The sequence below is a fragment of the Harpia harpyja genome, chromosome 3 (genome assembly GCF_026419915.1).
Source record: "Harpia harpyja isolate bHarHar1 chromosome 3, bHarHar1 primary haplotype, whole genome shotgun sequence".
Classification (NCBI taxonomy): domain Eukaryota; kingdom Metazoa; phylum Chordata; class Aves; order Accipitriformes; family Accipitridae; genus Harpia; species Harpia harpyja.
This window is the reverse complement of record NC_068942.1, coordinates 10,862,934-10,885,498: the sequence shown is the minus strand read 5'-3', so window position 1 is coordinate 10,885,498 and position 22,565 is coordinate 10,862,934. Positions and strand designations below refer to the sequence as shown.

Sequence of the window (22,565 nt, the reverse complement as noted above, 5' to 3'; positions counted from 1 at the left end):
GCTTTTTTTCTTTTTTTTTTTTTTTTCCTCACAGTAGTTTGGCTCTGACTTTTACTGACCCTGATCTCAGACACACAGATCTTTTTTTCCTTTTACATCAGACTTCTGCATCTGGTTCAGCTTCCTCGAAGGTATCAAGCCTCATTTGCAAAAGGTACGCACTCTTGTCAAACTTGGATAACTTTCTAGGTCTCACTGCTTGGCCAGGGAGCTCAGCCTCTGAATGTTGGGGCTCCGGGCCCTCAAAGAAAAGCATCTGCTTACCAGCATATTAGAGACATGAACAGCCAACTCAGCTCAGCCTTCCTCCTGAACACCAAAGATCACCATGTGCCAGTAGTGAGGGACAATAATACCACGACGTTCTTCATTAATAAATGAGGTGGTGTGAAATCAACTCACCTTGCCAGGAAGAAAGATCCCCAAATCCCCCATGAAATTACTCAAAATGCATCAGATAAGCAGACCACAAGTGGATGGTTTAAGACAATGCTTTTGGAGCAGGTTTTCAGGATGTTTTCCAATATTGACTTTTCTTTCTCAGATGAGATGGTCCCTTTTACATGTCTTAAAACCTACACTCGAGAAATACTTGATAAAGCATTTGATAAATGCTTTTCTTCCAGCCCTGCTTCTTCTGAGAAGGCTTAGAAAGATATGGTGAAAGGCACATGGATTACCTTGGCCTAGATGAGATGATTCTAGTTTCTGAGTTATTCCTTTTTTAAATTACAAATGCTATAAGATGGATTCTAGACCTGTTCTTGAGGGATTCCACTTAATTTCTTCACTCAAACTTTGATCTTTTGTACCTCACTGCTTAGATGTTGGATGCCTGTTAAAGCCAGAGAATTTTTCCTCTTGTCTAGCAAGACATATCTTTAAGTGGCTAAAAGTGACCAATTCTTCTGTCTTTTGACCCCTAGGAAATCCTCCATCCTATAATCCTGGATTAGCTGCTAAATTTCAAGAATACAGGGCTTTCCAAAAGCTCAGTGGGACTGCATTCAGCAACTATTACAACAATTAGTCTGAAGAAGAGCATTCAAGCATTTCTTTGTCTATCACAGTGTTTCCTAGGAACCATTTAAGGTTGGGTGGTTTGTTTTGTTTTGTTTTTTAACATTTCAGGACTCTACTCCAACCCTCCAACCCATAATCCTTTTAAAATAGACACTTGACCAAACAGTTCATTGGGCATTTTAGTTTTAAATGCACAAAGGTGGAGGGTGTTGGTGGTGAGGTCAGTGAGAACAGGGGAGACTTGGGTCTTTATGGATCATTCATTCATGTGTGTGTGTATATCTCCACATATATACACACACGTACACATACCTACACATTTTTTTTCCTCCTATGACAAGGCTTCCCCGTATACACATCCCAAGTCCCTTTTAAGGCAGCCTCTAAATTTCATCCAAATCAGAATCTAATTTTCTCAAAACACATATATTTAGCATTGATGCAACCTTCTGTACCTGGATATCTGACGTGTTTTGCTCTTTCCAAATGTGGAGACAAGGGGGCTTTTAAAAGGTCAGCAGCAGAAAGGTGCACATGGCTATCTCCACTCAAAAGGCTACCTTGGGAACAGCAACTGTATCCGGACCTCTGACAAGATAACTGTGGTGAGACAATCACACAAGTTCTGGGCACTCCATAGCAGCTCAGGCATCCTGCATGACCTCTCTTGAAACGCTGCTTTCACCTAAGATATGCATGACAGGCACTGAGTGCCAGCCACATGCTTTCTGAGCAGTATACCACTGTGGAGGCTACTAGGGGCAATGGGGCTCTCTACCTCCACTTTCATGAACCCCAAGACCTTCCTGCAGGAGTAGGAAGCTGCCAAGGGGAAGTGCTGCCCTTAATCCATCGTATGAATGCTTATATGGGCAGACAATCAAAGGAAAAAGCCAGATTAATCAGCAGTAATTAAAGGTCCCTAATGTGATTCCCATATGCCTAGTCATAAACTCAGCTACTAAGAAAAATTCTACCTGACAGGGACTGAGCGCACTGTGCATGCTTTGCCTATTTAAACCATACAAATTACATTGCACAAGAGGGTGGCTTATGAGCATACTCTTGTGAGTACTGCCAACATGAGAAAGTATCTGGTTTGAGTGCTTGGCCTACACTGAATGTCACATAGTGAATGTGACTATGGATGATATCTCAAAAAGCTTGGAGTTAATGAAATGTAATTTTCCTTTCTAAATCAACAAAAGCCAAGAAGGGCTCCTGGATGAGGTGTTCTACTCTGTCTTGAGCAAAAGTAGTAGTTAATAGATGCTTTTGCACAGAGCATGTCACCCCCCCCCCCCCAACTTCAGAAAGAACTGCTTCATCGTTTCTATAATGCCCATTTTTGGTATGAGAATTAGTAAGCAGACAGACGGCACTCCTGGAGTCCTGCAACCTCCTCTAGATTCTGCAGATGGGAAATTGTTTCAGAGCTTTTATACACTGTGCTGTGGTAATACCATTATTCTCCAACTGCAATCATCCAAATCCATTTACATTCAACTTGCATATGAGCCTTGTCTTGAGACTGTAGAATTCCAAAATTCCTCATCACACGTTATAAAATACCAGCCCCTAATTTCAAAATGACAAAAGGTTTGCTTCACTTTAAGATCCCCCAACTCCATACTACTCTAAGGTTGTAGATTCTGCATATACTTCCCAAAATTTCACTGCTGAAGAGACTATGCCTCTTGCTTGTGGTATGTGAAGGCAGGCTGCAACCTGGCCATCATGAATGCAGAACTAGGCAGAGGCTCAGACTCCACACCCTCTACCCAAGAGTCCGGCTTTCAGAACCAGCAAGGAAAGAAGCCATCAGCAAGCACATTTTGAATGAATATGCTTGCATAGAGCTAGCTTCTTATTGAAGGCAGCAGCCTTTCTACTGAAAAATCTGGGTAACAACTGCAGGAATTTCCAAATGGTAGTCATCACCGCTTCTCAGACAAACAAAACATATCCAACTGATGCAGGAACTCAACAGAATGCTTCATTTTGGCCATTCCCCCTTTCACTCCCTGCTGCCTTCTACAGTTATCTATTTGTGTTTCAGCAACACCCAGAAAGCTATTCATGGCCCTGAATGTTGCTGTGCTACATGATACATAAAAAAGGTCTACACCATGTAGCTATCTCATTCTTATTGCCTTCCTCATCTAAGGGTTAGAGGAAAAGAACAGCTGAATTAGGAGAACAAAGAATAAGGATATCGGCCAGCTAGATCTCACAAATATTTTGTAGTGGTCAGGAAGCAAAGTTCCCCAGATCTTTCCCCCCTATCCAGAATTACTACTCCCAGAGCCAACTTGGCAGAAGGAAATGTGTGCCTACCTTTCAACCACTGTAACGCAAAGTTCTCTGCTTTAAGCTGCCAGTGAAAGTAGCTTTACGCTAAGACGTGGGACTGTACAACTAGTGCAGAGGAACACACATATGCTCCACGCAAATGAGTCCGCTTCTTACACTGACACACAGAAGTTTGACAGAGCTCGACTGTCAGGTCCCTAGATTTCCCCCTCTTGAAAGCGTGGAACAGAGAGACGTTAAGTATTGGACAGCAGAGGTAACCTCTATGTTGTCTTGTCCATTGTTTCTAAGTTTCTTTGCGGATTGAAAGTATCGATAGGAAGAGAGATACAAATGGCAAAACTAGGAAATTCTAAACAATGTTTTAATTTACCTCTCTGATCTGTTTAATCCATGCCTCCCTTCCAAGGAATTCCTGATGGAGGACTGCAGGAGCAGAATTCAAACTGAAGGCCATGGTGTCACTAGAACTTTCTTTAACAAATGGCTGAAGGTCTGAATGTAGCTGAAAGAGAAGAACATCTTTCTTCAGTTCCCAGGAACAGTCTATACGTATCCACCCACTCACCAAATCAAGGTCCATATCCTGATTCTATACCTACTCACCACTTCTGCTTTGACACTTGTACTTTGGTTGCACTTTTTCAAGTTTGGGGGAGGGATAGGAAGATGTTGAAAGCATTGCAGTGGCAGAAAGTTGTGGTAAAGAGAAGCATGTAGAGAATCTGCAAAGAAACGGGTAAAGGACAGCTTGCAGAGCTGGGCAAGTGAGGGGACACAGCCAGGTAGGCGACTGTTGAGTGGCAGGAAGCAGAAAAAAAATAAAGGAAAGAATGATCCAGTCTTTGGTGGGAAGGATACAGTTTTTAATCTGTGAAGGGTAATATATTCTACTTTCTAGTACCCAAGTACTTCTGACAAAGGAAACATTACATAGCTAGGAGCTTTCTATGAAAATTATGCAATCCTTTATACACAACTATATGTCAACAGTGAATGTATTAAAGCATACACAAAATATTAAGGCTATAGGCTGCACTGGAAGCAATTCTGGTAGAGTTGTACCTAGTAGTAGCATATAGTGGCATTTCTATGGCAGTAAAGCTGTGCTTTATAAAACCACTTCCTTCTCCTGGAAGAACTAGAAACTATCTAAACCAACTCAGCTGAAGTGGATGGGAGGTCTGTCTGCCTGTCTCAAGCTAAATCTATACTTGCAAGTAGTGCAATACAGTAGGAGCGGATCTTCAGGGCAAAACAAGAGTGCCAAGGATCCGAGTTCCACACTGTGTGTGTGTTTTCCTTTGGACTAACTCTAGCTGTGGACTTCTAATGGAAATCAGAGGCCTCCTCTGGGAAATCCTACTGCTGCAGAGGTGTAGGCTGCTCCTGCCCGTATCTGGTGACCTCCCTCCTTATCCTCCAGCTACCCCCTCTGGAAGTTACCTCCACAGCAGATTATTCAGAAGGGAACGTATGCAGGTCCTTCAGCCACTGCAGCTCATGCCTCAGCTTGTGTGCTGCTGCAGGCAGTTGAGCCTCTTGGTACAAATCTCTGCATGGTGGCAGCTGAGACCCAACACGTGCTTCCTCCTGCAACTCCGCTACTGGGACAGTGGCTTTAGGAAGAACGTAGGAGCAGAGAAGGTAAAGGTTTAAGCTGCTACAGAAAGATGCGCTAGAGGGATGTTAACAGAGCCTTGAATGAAATAAGCTACATTGCCAGGAGTGTGATTTTGCCAATTCACAAGCACTGTTCATACCAGCAGTTTCTGCAAACGTCTTCACGCCAGGCACCAGTCAAAATCTCTCACGATCACTGACCTGCTGGCAAAAGTCTACAGCATAGTGGCAGTATACGACAGAGCTCAAAAGCAACACATCTTACAAGTCTTTCTGTATTTAAGATCCCAGAACGAAAGGAAAAGGCGTACCTTATGACTCATAGACATGTGCTTTCCATACTGAAATGCCACGTCCTGAATCTCAGCACTGTGCTTTGCTAGCTCCATTGCAGCCTGGCAGCTCTTTGCCAGCAAGGCACTATGTGACAGGAAAACCTGCTCCTTCCACCTTGATATGCTGATATCATCTGTAAGACAGTTTTCCTGAAAATGAAACAAAGGCTAACATGAAAACACCAAAACTGCAGCTGTGTCAGCTTGCAGAAGTCAACAGTGTGGCACAGGATAAAGTGACACGTGGTGAGTAACAAAACTCTGGGTGCTACAGTGCCACATAAAGAAGGGCATTCTTTTGGGGATGAGTAGAGAAAAGTATCAGAATAAATACACTGGCAGCTTCAACAAACAACGTTTTCATTTTCTGCTGAAAAAGAACAATGCAAATTAAGTGGAGCTGTCAACAAATTCAGCATAGATCCTTTTCTTAATGACTGTATCATTACACTGAACATCAACAGCCGACTATATTCCTCACGAGGGACTGGGGAGAAAAAAAAAAGAAAAAAGACAAAAAAACCCCAGAGTACATCTGCATTTCAGCCCCTTGCCAGTTACTAAGAGCCAACAATCCCAAACAAACTTCAGAAGTCCCTACAATTTCTCCTTTGTAGTCAAGAAAAAAATAACTACTAAAGGTATTAAAAAGCCTTATAGAACTGCATTGGAAAAATGAAGGGCTGTGACAGAGAACTTGTACCTCTTCTACTCCCATATTAAGGGCAAAGAATGACTGAAAGTATTAAAAAATAAACAAATAAAGCTGTGATTTAGAAATGTCGGGTATTAACTTTCCTAGGGGACTGACAGAGATCTCAGTAATGCCTCTAGTGAACTTTATCGCCTTGACTTTAAGGTCAGAGATACTCAACGCTTCTCAAAATCCTTTGTATCCAAAATATTAATTTGGATTACTTTCCACAAGGTGTTTTAATTAACACAAATCCAAACCTTTCCCCCCAAACCCAAATTCAGCTGCAGCTCCTTTGGCTCACAAGGTGTTAATGTGCCACTATTTTACTAATGGGTCTTCAAAGGTAGACATGACTCATAATCTCTCTCACATACACATGTTACTGTCACACCTTTAGGTACTCTCTAAAGAGGGAAAAAACCAAAACCCCAGAAGACCATAGTTATTTTGCTTAGAAAAAACTAAAAGCAGTAATGAGAAGCTACAGAAAAAATTTCAAGCATATAAACATTAAAAAGTTTATAATTTCTCAGGTCAGCCAAATCTGTAGCGTACACTAAGGCAAAAGGTATTCTTTAAAAGAGTAATATAAAAACCCTCTTATATAACAAGCCTTTTCCCCTCAAAGTGACGTCAATTAAATTACTTAGAAACGAGCAAGAAGTAATTCTGTGTGACCCTATAGTTTTCCAGCAAGGTATTATCTGTCATGAAATCGGTAACAAATGAAATAGAATCCATCCGTTCAGCTCTAATTTTCCTCCCTTATGGATATCACCCAGAAGTGCTGTGTTACAAGGGAGAGGATAATTTGAGACTAATGGAAAAAGTAGGAGAATTCTGCAATGCCAAGTAACACAGAGCTGTATCAAAATGCCTTTGCTTTCAGACATACTATTAACTTATACAAGGGAAGTGAAGAACAGAGAAACCACATGTTTGCTGTTATGTATATGATAACTTACAAAGTCAAGCCTAACTTTTGTGTTTCATTTTACTGTAGTATTTTTGTTTTAATATCTTAAGTCAGCCCAGAGCATGTGCAAATTCCCATGACTGGCAAAATGTCAAAATGAGCATTTAATTCAAGTAGTTTCCTATATATCAAGTCTTTTTTTTCCACTCAGATACAGATAAATTTATTTTAAATTTAAAATCAGGAGCTCTTGGAAGACGCAACACAATCTTTTCCTTAACAACCAATCTGCTCAGCGAAAAAACTATTTACTAAAATTTGCTGGATGATATTGAAAATTGGCAGTGATTTTTAGAATTATTTGTTTTAAATCCAACCAAGACAAAAATATTCTAGAAAGGTATCCTGAAACAATTTATGAAGTTAAAAAGTCTTTCAGAAGACCTGTAAGTTGAAAAACGTTTGCTTGCTGGAGCCTTTGAGCAGTAACAGAAATGTGGACATTATCAAATACCAGCTGCAGGAACTGAAGAAGCTTAAACAGTCATTGCAACTCGACGTATACAAGGAAATTAATTCTATGATTTGTTACAAAAAGTATATTCTTCTAAACAAATTCGAATTTCATCACAGGATTGAGAGTGATGGCACAAGTTACTGTCCACTACATGAACATCATGTAGGAGCTTCAAGCATCTAAAATGGACATCTAACTTCAAAAAAAAAAAAAAAGACAAAAATTTGAGACATATTTGAAGATACGGTATTGAAATCTTAAAAAGATAGGTATTGTGAATCTCTGTGTTACAGAAAGAAGTCAGTTGTAAAAAGGCATTATGCCCATATGGATGTGGTTTAGCATATGAGCTTGCAAGCCAAAATACAGCAGATTTTAATCACAGAATGTCTTATGACCACATACCCCTTCTGCTGCTTAAGAAGGCAGAAGCAGACACAACCTTTCTTCAGCAAAGCTTTCCAACAATCCAAATGCCATTTTTTCCCAAGCTTAACTCTCATGTTTATATATAAACTGTCCACCGACCACACTGCATTCTTACAGCAAGGGCATGTATGACAAGTTCTAAACACTATTTTAAAACATCAAGGGAAAAATGAAACTAGTTCTAGATTGCAAAGTCTGTGAAATCTGACATTGTGACAGCACTTATTATTTTTAGAGACATTTTCACTTTTTTTTGTAAGCTTCGTTTTGTTTTGTCAGCAGTGGGTATTTCAAAGGATAAATATAAAAGTGGACATCAGTTGGCCCAGAAGACTCTTGGCAGCTTTTCATATAAAAGCCTTTTTAAACTCAAATCAATTCTAGCTGTAGTTGACAATGCTCAGACATCTGAGTAACTAATGCCTATGGAGTGACCCCATTCACAAGTTCTGTCACCAAGAAATGTGTCCAGATCACAAGCAACCCTGATGCTGTCTGGGTAGCAGAAGCTGGATGAAGAGAGTCGAACCCCTCACTGTTCCTGGAAGAAAGCAGCCAACTCCAGATACAGTTTGGATAATGTCAGCATGGGAGTACAGGGAAAATAGCCGAATCCAGCTCTGTCAATCATCATTTCCTATGGGAAATTAAGAACAGCTGAGGGTGCTCCCATTTTACTAATGGCAAGGTCAGTTACTGTTTTGTTAGAAAGAAATTGGCTAGTTGAGGTTTTTTTGTTAAGCTACTTCCATAATTCAAATTGGGCTTGAAACAATCATCTCGGACAACATAAGACAAAAAACTTTTAGAAAATGAAATTGCAGGACAAAACATGCAATCATAACCATCAGGAAGGGCAGCTCTTAGTGATGGTAACAAGGATCCCCAGTACAAAAGCAGCACTTACAGTAACTCAGTTTGATTTGACATGCCAAAGAAGATGCTTATATGCAGTTCAGCTGAAAACTTATTAAGGAAAATATGAATGAAAACTGTGTCTTAAGAGTGCACAAAACCAAAAAGGAGTAGAAGTCAGAGACATCTTCAATGTAAAACTTCAGTTTGAGCCTTTTTTTTATTTCCATACCATAGCAGCTCTTTCTTAGTCATCTCATCACAGAAATATTTTTAAATAGCATTTTAAAGCTTTAAATTCAGTAGTTCAGGAACTTCTATTTTACATAAATAAAATCCAATACAACTATGAATCTCTGTACCAGTAGCAAGACCCTGCAAAACATTTTGCACATGGTTCACATAAGCTTTCAACAGATGTATTCCTGCTTGCTGAACATGACAGGGCATGTTTTATTTGTCTATTAATACATGTCTTCACTGCTTTTGGAGCAACAAGGGTGTCTGCAAATGGATCAATAAAGCATGCCAGCGACTACCTAAAACTTTTATCGTGACACTGTAAAAAAAGCAACACACAATGTAAAAAAAAAAAGTTTGAAAACTTATAGTAAATTTAAATATCTCTCCACATCTGTTACTTTTAAATCTCTCTGGAAAAGCTTAGTATTTAAAAGAGCAAAAGCAGTAAACAAATAGCATTGGCCTTCTTTCTAGCTATGCTGGGTTTTTTTCCCCTCTGACACATTTACCCATTCTTTTCACAGATGCTCTTTACTCAAATTCCATATTTTATCCTTCCCTTTTGTCTTGCAAGAGAAACATTTGTTTAAAAAAAAAAAGTGGAAGCTCTGACTCTGACTGCTGCCCTGCTAAAAGTTGGTTTATGTGACTCAAAATACATTTGATTTACCTCCTAAGGTAAAACTCATAAGCAAATCCTTTACTTATAACATAGACTCATAGCAGTCCAGTTGATGGACACGTGCAGTATCCCAAAACATTACTCCTCAAAGCAGGACTGGTGACCAAACATCAAAGAAGAATTGGTACAACTCACTGCATGTGGTCTGTGCTTTGCTGGAAAATAAACTTATTTTCATTAACCCCCCCTCTCCCACTTTAGTCTAAAACAAATGCCTGTTAATTCGCTATTTGGTACAATGAGTACTTGCCACTAAGTATTTCTTTTTTAAACTTGTTTTACACATTAGTTATGCACAATTTTCAAACAACTGCATTGAAAATTTCAACAATACCAAACAGCTCTTCTAGCCATCAGTGGAACATGTTGGAAATAGTCTTGTCTTACATAACAGTCCCATTCTGACACTAAAAATGAGTTTTGGTAATGCACATTTAGCATCAGCTAGATATTCTAGAGGCAAGGAAAAAAACCAACAAAGCAGTTTCCCATGAAAGTCCCAAATACCTTAAGATTGCAAGAATGGTCTGGCAGGTGAAGCACAAGAGCCAACACACTCAAGTCCTCCTCTCGATTCTGCTGTTTGACCTTGAGCTTCCCTGCATCTCTCGTCCCTGTTCAGTGAACTGACAAGGATGTTAAAGCATTCTGCATTAATATTTGTTAAATGATCTGGGATATTAAGACAGAAGGTTTCTAAAAGTACAACAGTATTCTGTGAGTTAGCAAGCATTTTAGAAGCCTTCAATAGGCCTTCAGGCCTTTTAGAAGCCTTCAGAAAGTAGGAAACAGACTCAGTGCAATGTTTTTTCTGTTAAAAATAGGTACCATGATCCTGAGTGAAGGCCAAATTAGACAACTTTCATCTTTGCACTAAGGTACAAATTTTTACTCCCAAATTAGACCTAGATTTAGGAAAGACAGACAGAGACTGGCAATAATGTCCTTCACTCACAGAATTTTGGGTTGAGAGGAGATTTAGCACACAAAGCTGCAAAGGTTTATCACATCACCCCTTTCTGCTCCAGCTTACAGTCCAAAACACTAGCTTAATATTGCTAACGCAACGTCTTAAACCACAGCACCTATTTGGTATTTCGAACCTGAGTGGCAGCCCTAACCTTCAGGCTGTCTTTGCAACCGAAGCCTACACTTTGTAGTTTGGGTTGTCACTTCAAATAAAGATGAAAAGTTAAAAATTATCTTTATTTTCCCTGTTTCACACAGATCTAATGACTCACTATGCAGACAAGATGAAGAATGACCAAACAGAATGTACTAAAATGGGATGGCTGTAGGATTGCATGTGGTTTTACAGAGGAAAAAAAAGTGGTAATGAAAGCTGTCAAATAATTATATCCATTATATGTCTTCAGGAGTAAATAAGGTCAGTCTTCTTAGGTCAAATGATTCTTCCAATTCTCCTAGTGGGTCATGCAAATGAAGTAAACTGAAACATTCTTTTTGGGGTAAACATGAACTTAAGGTCTCAGAGGAAAAAGGTTAATTTTGCAGAGTTATTTTTGTATTTTTGTCTACCATCTAGGTAGACACCTAGCAAAGCTTGAAACAACTTGGTGCCAAATTAGTCTATTTTATGGTACTGAGGAGCTTTATAACAACTGCATTAAAGACATTTAACATATGAAGTACAGTTTTCCTGCCTCAAAAAAAAACCAAAACAAAAAAAACCCCAACAACAACAAAAAAAGGTGAGAGGATACCCTTCTGCTTTTCCAAATTTAAGACATTCCCGGCAATGAAAATGTCATTACTAACATCCCTATGCACTACTCTTAAAAAAAAAAAAATCTTGACTTTTGAGATTTAGTTGTGAAGTAGATTAAAGCATTTGTCTTACCTATAGGAAATGTAGTTCACATTTTTGTTTCAGTCAAATTACAATTGGGGATGGAGGATAAGACAGACCAACAACTGACCTAGTCCATTTGGCAATCCTTGCTAAAGAGATGTTCAGGACACGAATGGGACACTGCTTCAGCAGAATAGTGTGAGGAAAGCAGCAGGGATATGTCTCATATACAACATGGAACAAAATTTTTCAGAGGACAAGATAAAAAAAAAAAATTAAAGTAGATCCCACGCTTGTTTGTTCTAGGTCTCATCAGAAGACATGCACTACCCATTATAACGAAAATTCAGACACTGTCATGTAAATTTCAGTATCTTTTATGCCACCATACTAATTGTGATTTGAGTCAACTGGGTTCCCCTTAGGAAGGGTATACTGTACTTTCAACTCTCCTTAGACAGAAAAAGTCACTGAAACAAAATAAATCTTTCCTATTTGTAATTGGGCCAGGGCAGGGTAAACATCATGCAACTGTGCTTAGTTTATCTCACACTTCCCTTGCAACCTACACATGTGGAGTGCTTCAGTAATGCAACAGAAAATAAACAGAAAGACTAAGAAAAAGAAGATTAAGACCTTCTGCAGTGGCAGGAACCCAAAAGAGTCCACAACATTTCTCATTTATACAGGGGCCATGGTTAAAATAAAACGCAGTTTCATTGCTGAGATGAACTTGTAGAGCTTTACTTCTACACACAAAAGAGTAGTTGCTTTTTTAAATGTGATATATCTGGGATCTACTTGTATTTAGAAACCTGCCTGAATATGGAAAACAAAATTTTAAACATTCTTTGCAAAAATCTCAATGCCATCATCTATTTTAACATATAACCTTGAGCACAGTACTTGGGAGCAACCCCGAAGGCTGAAGTCTCTTTATCCACAGGTTAAACACAGCAGGTGCAGAAGGACCACCAAGTTCCCAACATCACATTACTGCCACGCTTCCACCCAGGGTCCCCTCCTGAGAGGAGCCAGAGGATGCTCCGTGCCCGTGGTCCTCTGCGCACAGCTGTGCCGCCTGGCGAGCCTGTGGCCCCAGGCGTGTCCCAAGGATGCCATTGCCGCTTTCCTGCTAGAGGCTCTCGCTTCCTCTGAGGGAAGAGCTCAGCTCATCGGCGTGATAGCTTCCTACCTAACTGGTTTCAATCAAAATGAGAGGGATAAGCTTAAATGAGGTTAGTTTTAGTAACATGTCTTTGCTGCTGCAGAGCAGGAGAGACAGATACTGACCAGCAGTCGCTGGGTGCACCAGCACCCTCCAGAGCCCAGCCGCTGTTAGCTGATGGCACGCTCTGCTTGCCCACTGAGGTTTCGCTGGTGCAGAGGCATCAGTGCAGGTATCTATTGTAGCGGTAACCAATGCGATCAGGGCTTCCACTAAGGTATTAATTTTTTTACATACTAAACACGGCAATAGTAAACCAGAGCTACAATCTAACTACACAACAAATACAAATGAATTCATATATCTCTGCAATCTTCAAGCCATTTCACCTACTGAATTTTAAGATTCAGGTCTCCGAGGCAAACTAGGCACGTGACACAGCTTCACTATAAGTAAATCTATCTACCTCAGTGGATTTCAAGGTAGATATTCACATACACACCCTGCTCATCAGTGAGTGAAAACTTGCTATCATAAAACCTGCAGAGGTCATGGCAACTTTAAATTATCGATTTTTTTGCATGGGTTAAGATACAGTCATAGCAAATGAAAGAAAGAACTCTTTTTTGCTCCAACCCCCTGCCCAAGCAAGCCTACTTCAAGACGTGTCTACAAGTTTCCTTAAGTATTCCAGTAAAGACAAAAATACCTAGATTTAATTTGACAAAATTTCATCACAGTTCTTGCTAAACAATAACATAGTACATCTGTAGTTGCCCTTGAAGAAATACAAAATTATTTGGTGTGAAATATTGGCAGCTGCTGTCTTTGCCCATGCTGACTCCTGCAACACGTGCATGGCGATTTCTGGTGGAGTACAGTGCTACACTCATACCGCTTCAGGACAAAACTCATGTTTACACTATCAAAAGGTGAACACTCAGAAGAAGAAAGGACCTGATAAAAGTTTGGGATGAAGCATTTTGTAAACATCTTTGGGCTTGGAAATGAGAGATTTAACATGAAAATATTAATTATGTTGACAACATTGTAATAAATACCTCTAACAGAACCTTGACTAGAAACCTCTGGAAGTGTTTGGAAAGCCCATAGCAAGACATGTCTAGAGCTCCTGGCAATGACACATAATATTATTTTATTAAGCACTCACAGAAATAAAATAGTCCCTCCTTGAGCATTTCTAGAAACTTTCATCAGAGTTCACAGGTATCATAATGATGTTAATGCTGAAACTCACTAGGACTGCGGCTAATTCTCTTTCTCCCTCTCCCTCCTCCTTTCAAACAGATGATAAAGTCATCCTATTTATTGTAGTCATACATTAATATCACGAAACTTCTTGGGTAGGTAAAACTACTGAAATTCTTACCTCAGATGATTTTGAGTTTTCATAATATATACCTTGAACTAAGTCACCAATAGCACTTGAAATGAGTTCCACAACCTGTAAACGAAAAGGAGAAAAAGCCTTACATCTTTAATTATCACCAAATTTACTAACAAAGCTACTGCCAGGTTTCCAGAGAGATAAGTGGTCACAACTTTCCTTGCAGAAAGCTAGTTGTAAAAGACTCCAGGATTTACTGGAATATATTCCGCACAAGCATGATCCTGTCTCTCTGCTAAAACCTCTACTACAGTAACTCTTCTATCAAAGTTTTAAGTTAATATAAATGGAAAACAAGACTGTTTTTTCTAAAGTGTGAACTATGGAGTGTATTCTCACAAGGATGTTCACAGAACTAATAAATCCCAGTTCATGAATATGAGACAGTACCTCATCTGGGCTTTGTTTTGTTTTGTTTTTTTTCCTGCCAAGTAAATACTTCACAATATCTCTCATTGGGAGCTGTTAAAATTCTAATCTTTATGGCTAATACAGAAAAGTCAGAATCCATAGAAAGGTAACCTTTCAAATGTGATCATTTGGTATTCGGGTGCCTTGGGAATGCACTGTGGATGTATTTAGCGCATGGCCTGAGGCTCAGCTGTACCACATACACTGAAAGTCTGCAACACGGGAATGTTTAAATCAGATTTATCAATCTGTATTATCTTCAGGGTTCAGACTTATTTTATTTTATTCAAGCGAAGCCGAAAAATCTGAACTTGATCCAGAATGTAAAACAAGCAGTCCACGGTCTCCCTGGAACTACTGTACAATTTAAAGTCGTGCACATGAACTGTCTTAATTGGAACAAAATACTCAGATTTATCGTAAAATTAAATGCAGGCATTTCAAATAAGCACACCTTAAGGCTACCCCTTTAGTCGCTCACAAAGTTTTAATTCTTGAATGTTTAATTTCCTATGCGTATGAGTCTATATCTGATTCCTCTTTTTGCTTCCTAAAATTCAACGTAGTTCTTATTGAATTAAAAGATATAGTTTCCATTTTTATCATTCTTGTAACTGAAGACAAGAAGCCAAATGATAAAACCCCTAACAGAAAGATATTCTAACATTTAGGCATACTTTATTTGATAATAAAAACACATTTGTATGCTAGTTTTGAGTACTAGCAGAAAGGTTGTGTGTTTTCTTTTTTTTAAACACTGGTTCATATACATATTCATATACACAGAGCAAGTGCTAACTTTAGAAATGGTGCTGATTAAAAGTCATGTTTTTTCTTGCAATGCATATGGGTTAATTTGCAAGACCTATAAAAACAGCCTAAGAAAAAAAATAAAAATTCACATTGCCCTTTAGGAAACTAGATACCGAAGAAATATTGTAGCAATATGAGCCACAGAGGAACTGAAAGGACAATGATCCTACAGTGTTACCAGATGTGTTGAGTTATTTAAGTGGGGAACAGAGAAAATGAGGGGCCTTTTTTTTTTCTTCCCCCCCCGCCTTTTTTTTTTTTTTTAAAGGTATCCGATAAGCCTTATTCCCAAATCCAGGAGGACTGAGTATCGCCAATAGGTCTATGAAAGTCTGTAACTAAATGCCCAGGATCAGATTGTATTACAGTTTATACAAGCAACATCCCAAGATTCTTCTGATGGCTAGGACACATAATACAGATCAATCACTCACTAAAAAATGTTATGGTTTGTGAAATGGTCTGAGCTCAGAGACCTACACTGGTAATACGAAGAGGAATTTACAAAGACACTGAGTCCTACTCTAAATGTCAAAGTGATAGTATGAACTTTTAACAATGCAGCTGGCTCTGGATAACTAGACCTTTTTCCTTTCTCGCCTGAAACTCTAGACTGAGCAGGACCCTGTTTTGGGGTTTCTTTTTTCCACCTCGCCTCTCTCTTTTTAGTGCAACTCTACTCTCAAAGGCAATTTTAACTGACTTAAAACAATCTCAGTGAAACATTTGTGAACAATTGTACCTCTTCCTCTTAGAGTTTATAAAACATCTTCGGAGAATTACGCATCCACCATTTAGAAGAATCCATATATTAAATACCATTATGCCTTTAGTGACATATTGAACACTATATGTTAGCGAGAATTTAGTATTAATATTACCTCCCTTCTTTCCAAATATCTCCTTTTCTTTTTAATATTTTTCTAAGGTAAATGCAAGGCCATACAGATCACTACCAGGAATGAAATTTCAGTTTCAAGAGCATAGTGGGATGCTTGCATGAGGCTCTGTTACTTCATCAACCCTTAATCCGATCTATGAAAAGCATCTGCTGCTTAACATCAGTGGCCTGGGGTCCTGAGCACTGGGGAAAGCAATGAGAAATGAGGAAACCACATAATTTTCCTCTGCATCCCAAACTGACACAGAGGAAGAAAAATTATTACAGGTTCAGTAGTATTCATGCAGTCAATAATATAGTGACTAGCTCTTATACAGCATTTTTCATCAGAAAATTTGAAAGCAATCAACATGCCCTGTAACGTTTATTCCCTCCTGTTTTACCACAGAATCATAGAATGGTTTAGGTTGGAAGGGACCTTAAAGATCATCTAGTTCCAACCCCCACCTGCCATGGGCAGGGACATCTTCCACTAGACCAGGTTGCTCAAAGCTCCATCCAGCCTGGCCTTCAACACTTCCAGGGATGGGGCATCCCCAGCCTCTGGGCAACCTGTTCCAGTGCCTCACCACCCTCACAGAGAAGAACTTCTTCCTTACATCTCATCTAAATCTACGCTCTCACAGTGTAAAGCCATTACCCCTTGTCCTACCACTACGTGGCCTTGCAAAAAGTCCCCCTCTGGCTTTCCTGCAGGCCCCCTTTAGGTACTGGAAGGCTGCTATAAGGTCTCCCCGGAGCCTTCTCTTCTCCAGGCTGAACAACCCCAACTCTCTCAGCCTGTCTTCATAGGGCTCCAGCCCTCTGATCATCTTCGTGGCCCTCCTCTGGACTTGCTCCAACAGGTCCATGTCCTTCTGATGTTGGGGGGCCCAGAGCTGGATGCAGTACTCCAGGTGGGGTCTCAAGAGAGTGGAGTAGAAGGGGAGAATCACCTCCCTCACCATGCTGGTCACGCTTCTTTTGATACAGTCCAGGATACAGTTGGCTTTCTGGGCTGCGAGCACACATTGCCAGGTCACATTGAGCTTCTTGTCAACCAACACCCCCAAGTCCTTCTCCACAGGGCTGCTCTTAAACCACTCATCATCCACTCTGTATTTGTGCTTGGGATTGCCCTGACCCATGTGCAGGACCTTGCACACTTGGTCTTGTTGAACTTCGTGAGGTTTGCATGGGCCCACCTCTCAAGCCTGTAAAGGTCTCTCTGGATGGCATCCCTTCCCTCCAGCGTGTCGACTGCACCACACAGCTTGCTGTCATCAGCAAAATTCCTGAGGGTGCACTCAATCCACTGTCCGTGTCACTGACAAAGATGTTAAACAGCACTGGTCCCAATACCGACCCCTGACGAACGCCACTGGACTGCTCTCCACTTGGACTTTGAGCCTTTGACAGCAACTCTTTGAGCGCAACCATCCAGCCACTTCCTTATCCACCAAGAGGTCCATCCATCAAATCCATGTCTCCAATTTAGAGACAAGGATATTATGTGGGACAGTGTCAGATGCTTTGCACAAGTCCAGGTAGCTGATGTCAGTTGCTCTTCCCTTATCCACCAACGCTGTAACCCCGTCATAGAAGGCCACCAAATTTGTCAGGCACAATTTGACCTTAGTGAAGCCTTGTTGGCTGTCACCAATCACCTCCTCATTTTCTATGTGTCCTAGCACAGTTTCCAGGAGGATCTGCTCCATGACCTTGCTGGGCACAGAGGTGGGACTGACTGGCCTGTAGCTCCCCAGGTCTTCCTTTTTTCACCTTTTTAAAAATGGAGGTTATTTTTCCCGTTTTCCAGTCAGTGGGAACTTCCCCAGACTGCCACGACTTCTCAAATATGATGGATAGTGGCTTAGCCACTTCCCTCAGGACCTGTGGATGCATCTCATCAGGTCCCATGGACTTATGTACCTTCAGGTTCCTTAGATGGCCTCGAACCTGATCTCCTATCGTGGGCAGTTCTTCATTCTCCCAGTCCCTGCCTTTGCCTTCTGCAACTTGGACAGTGTGGCTGGAGTACTTGCCAGTGAAGACTGAGGAAAAAGAGTTGTTGGGTACCTCAGCCTTCTCCATGTCCCAGGTAACCAGGTGTCTGGTTTCCTTCTGGAGAGGGCCCGCATTTTCCCTAATCTTCCTTTCATCACCAACATACCTATGGAAGCTTTTCTTGTTGTCTTTGACATCCCTGGCCAGATTTAATTCTATCAGGGCTTTAGCTTCCCTAACCTGATCCCTGGCTGCTCAGACAGTTTCTCTGTACTCTTCTCAGGCCACCTGTCCTTGCTTCCACCCTCTGTAGGCTTCCTTTTTGTGTTTGAGTTTGTCCAGGAGCTCCTTGTTCATCCATGCAGGCCTCCTGGTGTTTTTGCCTGACTCCTTCTTTGTTGGGATGCATCGCTCCTGAGCTTGGAGGAAGTGATCCTTGAATATTAACCATCTTCCTTGGGCCCCTCTTCCCTTCAGGGCTGTATCCTATTGTACTTGACCAAACAGATCCCTGAAGAGGCCAAAGCCTGCTCTCCTGAAGTCCAGGGTAGCGAGCTTGCTGTGCACTCCCCTCGCTGCCCAAAGGATCTTGAACTCCATGATTTCATGGTCACTACAGCCAAGGCTGCCCTTGAGCTTCACATTCCCCACCAGCCCCTCCTTGTTGGTGAGAACAAGGTCCAGCACAGCATCTCTCCTTGTTGGGTCTTCTATCACTTGGAGAAGGAAGTTATCATCAATGCATTCCAGGAACCTCCTGGATTGCTTATGCCCTGCTGTGTTGTCCCTCCAACAGCTATCCGGGTGGGTTCAAGATCTCCATGAGGACCAGGGCTTGTGAACATGAGACTGCTCCTATCTGTCTATAGATAGCCTCATCCACTCGGTCTTCCTGATCAGGTTGCCTGTAGTAGACCCCCACTATAATGTCACCTCTCCCTGCCTTCCCTTTAATACTGACCCACAAGCTCTCAGTCTGCTCATCCATCCCCAGGTGGAGCTCCATGCACTCCAGCTTGTCACTGACACAGAGGGTGACACCCCCTCCTTATCTCCCCTGCCTGTCCTTCCTAAAGAGCCTGTATCCTTCCATTCCAACACTCCCATCATAGGAGCCATCCCACCACGTCTCAGTGACACCAATAAGATCATAGCCCTGCAGGCATGCACACGTCTCTAACTCCTCTTGTTTATTCCTCATGCTACGTACGTTTGCACAGAGGCATTTCGGTTGGGCTCCCGATGAAGCTGACTTACTGGCTGGAGTGGCTGGAATTCCTCTGTGCTGCTCTTTGGGTGCTCTCCTGCTGACCTGTGATCCCTCTCCAGGCTCTGGGCATCTTTTGCTGGCACTGGCATCAAACTGGTAGGAGTGGGATGGGTTGAGGTTCCCCTCCCCTGGCAACTTTAGTTTAAAGCTTTCTTCACCAGCTTGGCAAGCCTATGACCCCCTTATGTAAGGGGAAAACAGTGACAGGGAACTGATTTTCCCCCAAATTATGCAGTACACCAGTGGAAGAGCAGAAAACAGTATCCAAGTTGTCTCTATTCTCATCAGCGCCTTTCCGCCTGACCAGTGTCCTGTTCCACTTGCTGACATTTCTGAGAAGCAAGTCTGAAGAGCAGGAAAGGTAGATGAAAAATCAAGTGCTCCCAACTGCTTTTCTTCTCTTCTCCTTTGAAGGTTGAGCTCCATTTTAAACAAGTTCAAAGATGGGGAAAGGGAAGAAAGGATTGCCAGAATTAGTGCTTGAAAACAGCAACATCTCAAAAGAGACCACAGGCAGCCCATTCATAATCTCTCTTCCCACTGTTTTTCCAATCCTCTACAAGTTTTTGAGAAGCCTGGTCCCTCTTAGGTACTCAAGATGAGCAGGAGTAACATCATACTGAGAGAAAACAAACTTCTACTCTATTTTTCATTTTCCACTCTGCATCAGCATCTTCCAAAGCATTGTGTTTTCTGCTTCCCCAGAGCATCTGCAGGGCTAGGAACTGCCCAGGGGATGACCCATTACTTGCAAGTGACAAGTGCACATGCAAATAATTTCACGCCCTTTAAACACATGTTCTGAAAAAGTTCTGCCAGTGTTCATTTTTTTGTTGTTGTTGTTTTTTTATTTTCCTAAGGAGGTATTACTTCAACAGCTTTTGTAGAGATGTGATCTCTTCTGCTTTTAAAAGGTCAACGCAAAGGCCATCAATTTAGGATGAACATAGGGAAAAGAGATGGATTGTTAAAGCTAAAAATCTCTCCCTCTATCTAGGCAGACTAAGTGTATAACATGATGTAAATTCTGGACACAAGCATGTGATTGCTGAGTCCATAGCAAGATAGAACTCATGTTCTGACCTCTCCAATTTGTGCAAATATGAAATAGTCCAGAAGACTGTGCTATGTTTCAATGCTAGAAGAGCTCTGTAGGTTGAAGACCACAAGTTTGGTGAGAATTTGCCCTTTTCTGGTATAGTAACTTATTTGTCAAAAATGCACAGCTTTAGCCCTTCAAGGCTCTTTAAATTAACTTTGAGTCTAGTTTCTCAAGCTCAGATTTTCTAAATATTGACTGAAGAAATAAAATGGTGGTAATTTTCTTAGCAGTTCAGAAAATTACTTGGGATGTTCAACGAACCACATGTTGAATTTCCTCCCTCCTTTTTCTGAAATCAGACTAAATCTTTCAGGTAGTTTACTGAGGACCCATCTATAACATAACTCAGGGTTCAGAATTCCCAAAGCATTCTGTATACATGATGACACAGAATAGGGCCATGCGTTCACTGTCACAGGTACAGCAGCACGGTTCTTGCCTGCAGCTGACCGCCCTGGGAAATCCAGCTCCATCTATAAAAAACAGAGGTGTATTTTAATTAAAGTGAAACTTTAAAGCTAGAAGGACTGCAGGGAAATCACAGAATATAAGACATATTGGCAGAATACTTTCTCTGAAGTTAGAAAATATGATTCAGACTCCTTCAAGCACAGTAAAAAAAATGGATTCTGGGCCCCACTCATCCTTCACAAGATTTCTAAACACCTGGATGAAAAGAAGACGCTGCTGCCATCAGTTTAGGAACTCAAGCACTTTGTTCCCTTTACTTGTCTTCAAAATATTTTGTTTAAAGTTCACTGCAATATAACACTGCATATGTATTTTTTCCTGTTTTTCATTCTAGTTTAAAAAAAGGAATAAATTTGAGCTCCATTCAATGTGTGGTGGTTTTATTTTAAATTCAGCAGCTGAAATGGAACTGATTACACAGACCACTATTTCAGAGCAGTAATACAGTGTCTCTCCAGACTCTACCAGATATTTTCAAGGGGAACATCAGGGAAAGGATGAAGCTCTTGTGGGAGGACAGGGAACAGCACTAGGAAGAACACAACAATAGATATATCTTTGTTCCTCATCCTTCCTGATTTCTATTTGACAAACTTCCTTATCTTTGCCAAATTCCTTTCAAGAAGGACCACAAGTAATTCCTTCCTGTCTTAGTGCTGAAACAGTACCCTTTCCTCATACATTTGCTGTGACAGACCCTACTCCTTGCTGCTGATGTGTAGACTTGAAAACGCAGCAAGACTTCTCCATACAAGTAAAGAAGAAAATTAGATAGTCAAGAAACATTAAATGTACAGATAAAAGTTCCTTCAACTTGCATTTGACTTCCCTCCCCAAACAAGTGTTAACTTTTGAAAATATTTCCACACTTAAAAATTCCACGGAAAGTTCTTCAAATTAAATATTCTCCTGCATTTGACACAGAAACACTGCAACACTAGTTAGATAAAGATGAAACTCAGTAAACAGATGAAATTGGATTTTGATTGTTCAATAATACCTAAAAAAAGGGAGCAAAAACTCTACGGAGCACCAAGAACCCTGGAATTCAATTTTCTTTCCTGGTTAATCTCAAACATTGTTAGTCATACAGGTAACTAAGTGTACTAGCCTACAGTTGTTTTTTTTTTTTTAACGTAATGTTTATTGAATCCTATTGGATTTGCTATCTGAAATCATCTTGAGCTTTACTATTTTTTGAAGCTGTCCCTCACTTACTTGAAACACACAGAAAGGACTCCTCACAGTGATTTGCTTTCTAGAAAGTTTTAAATGCTCTTGGAAAACACATTTATGGTTTTCTTCACCCTGTTAATGACGAATTAGTAGCAAAATCCTATGTGCAACGTAAACACATGACCCAAACCCACTACCTGACAAAAAGGTACTTCCTAGACATAAAAAAATCCTTCAAAATAATCAGCAGCAGTCAATTTGAATATTGCTAGTATTATTAAATACCTACCTTAAGGTCAGTCTACCTTAAGGATTTTCAACAGTGTTAAGTTACCCTTTTTATGCTGATGCAACACTATCCACAGAAGGGTTTTTCACTAGTATAAAGACTTTTAGTGCATAATTCAGTCATT

At 40.6% G+C, this 22,565-nt stretch overlaps 1 protein-coding gene across 5 annotated transcripts in view; it reads right to left on the bottom strand.

Moving 5' to 3' along the window:
* Window positions 1-22,565, bottom strand: part of PDSS2 (decaprenyl diphosphate synthase subunit 2) — a 123,372-nt gene that overhangs the window by 15,217 nt on the left and 85,590 nt on the right. For 4 of the 5 annotated variants that reach the window (XM_052781384.1, XM_052781386.1, XM_052781388.1 and 1 more), the window contains 3 exons: window positions 14,005-14,079; window positions 5,271-5,444; window positions 3,710-3,841 (listed from right to left, as the gene is read on the bottom strand). In XM_052781384.1, coding sequence (XP_052637344.1) covers window positions 3,710-3,841; window positions 5,271-5,444; window positions 14,005-14,079 — 381 coding nt within the window. The remainder of the gene's footprint in view (window positions 1-3,709; window positions 3,842-5,270; window positions 5,445-14,004; window positions 14,080-22,565) is intronic. The other variant, XM_052781385.1, reaches the window with a different exon arrangement.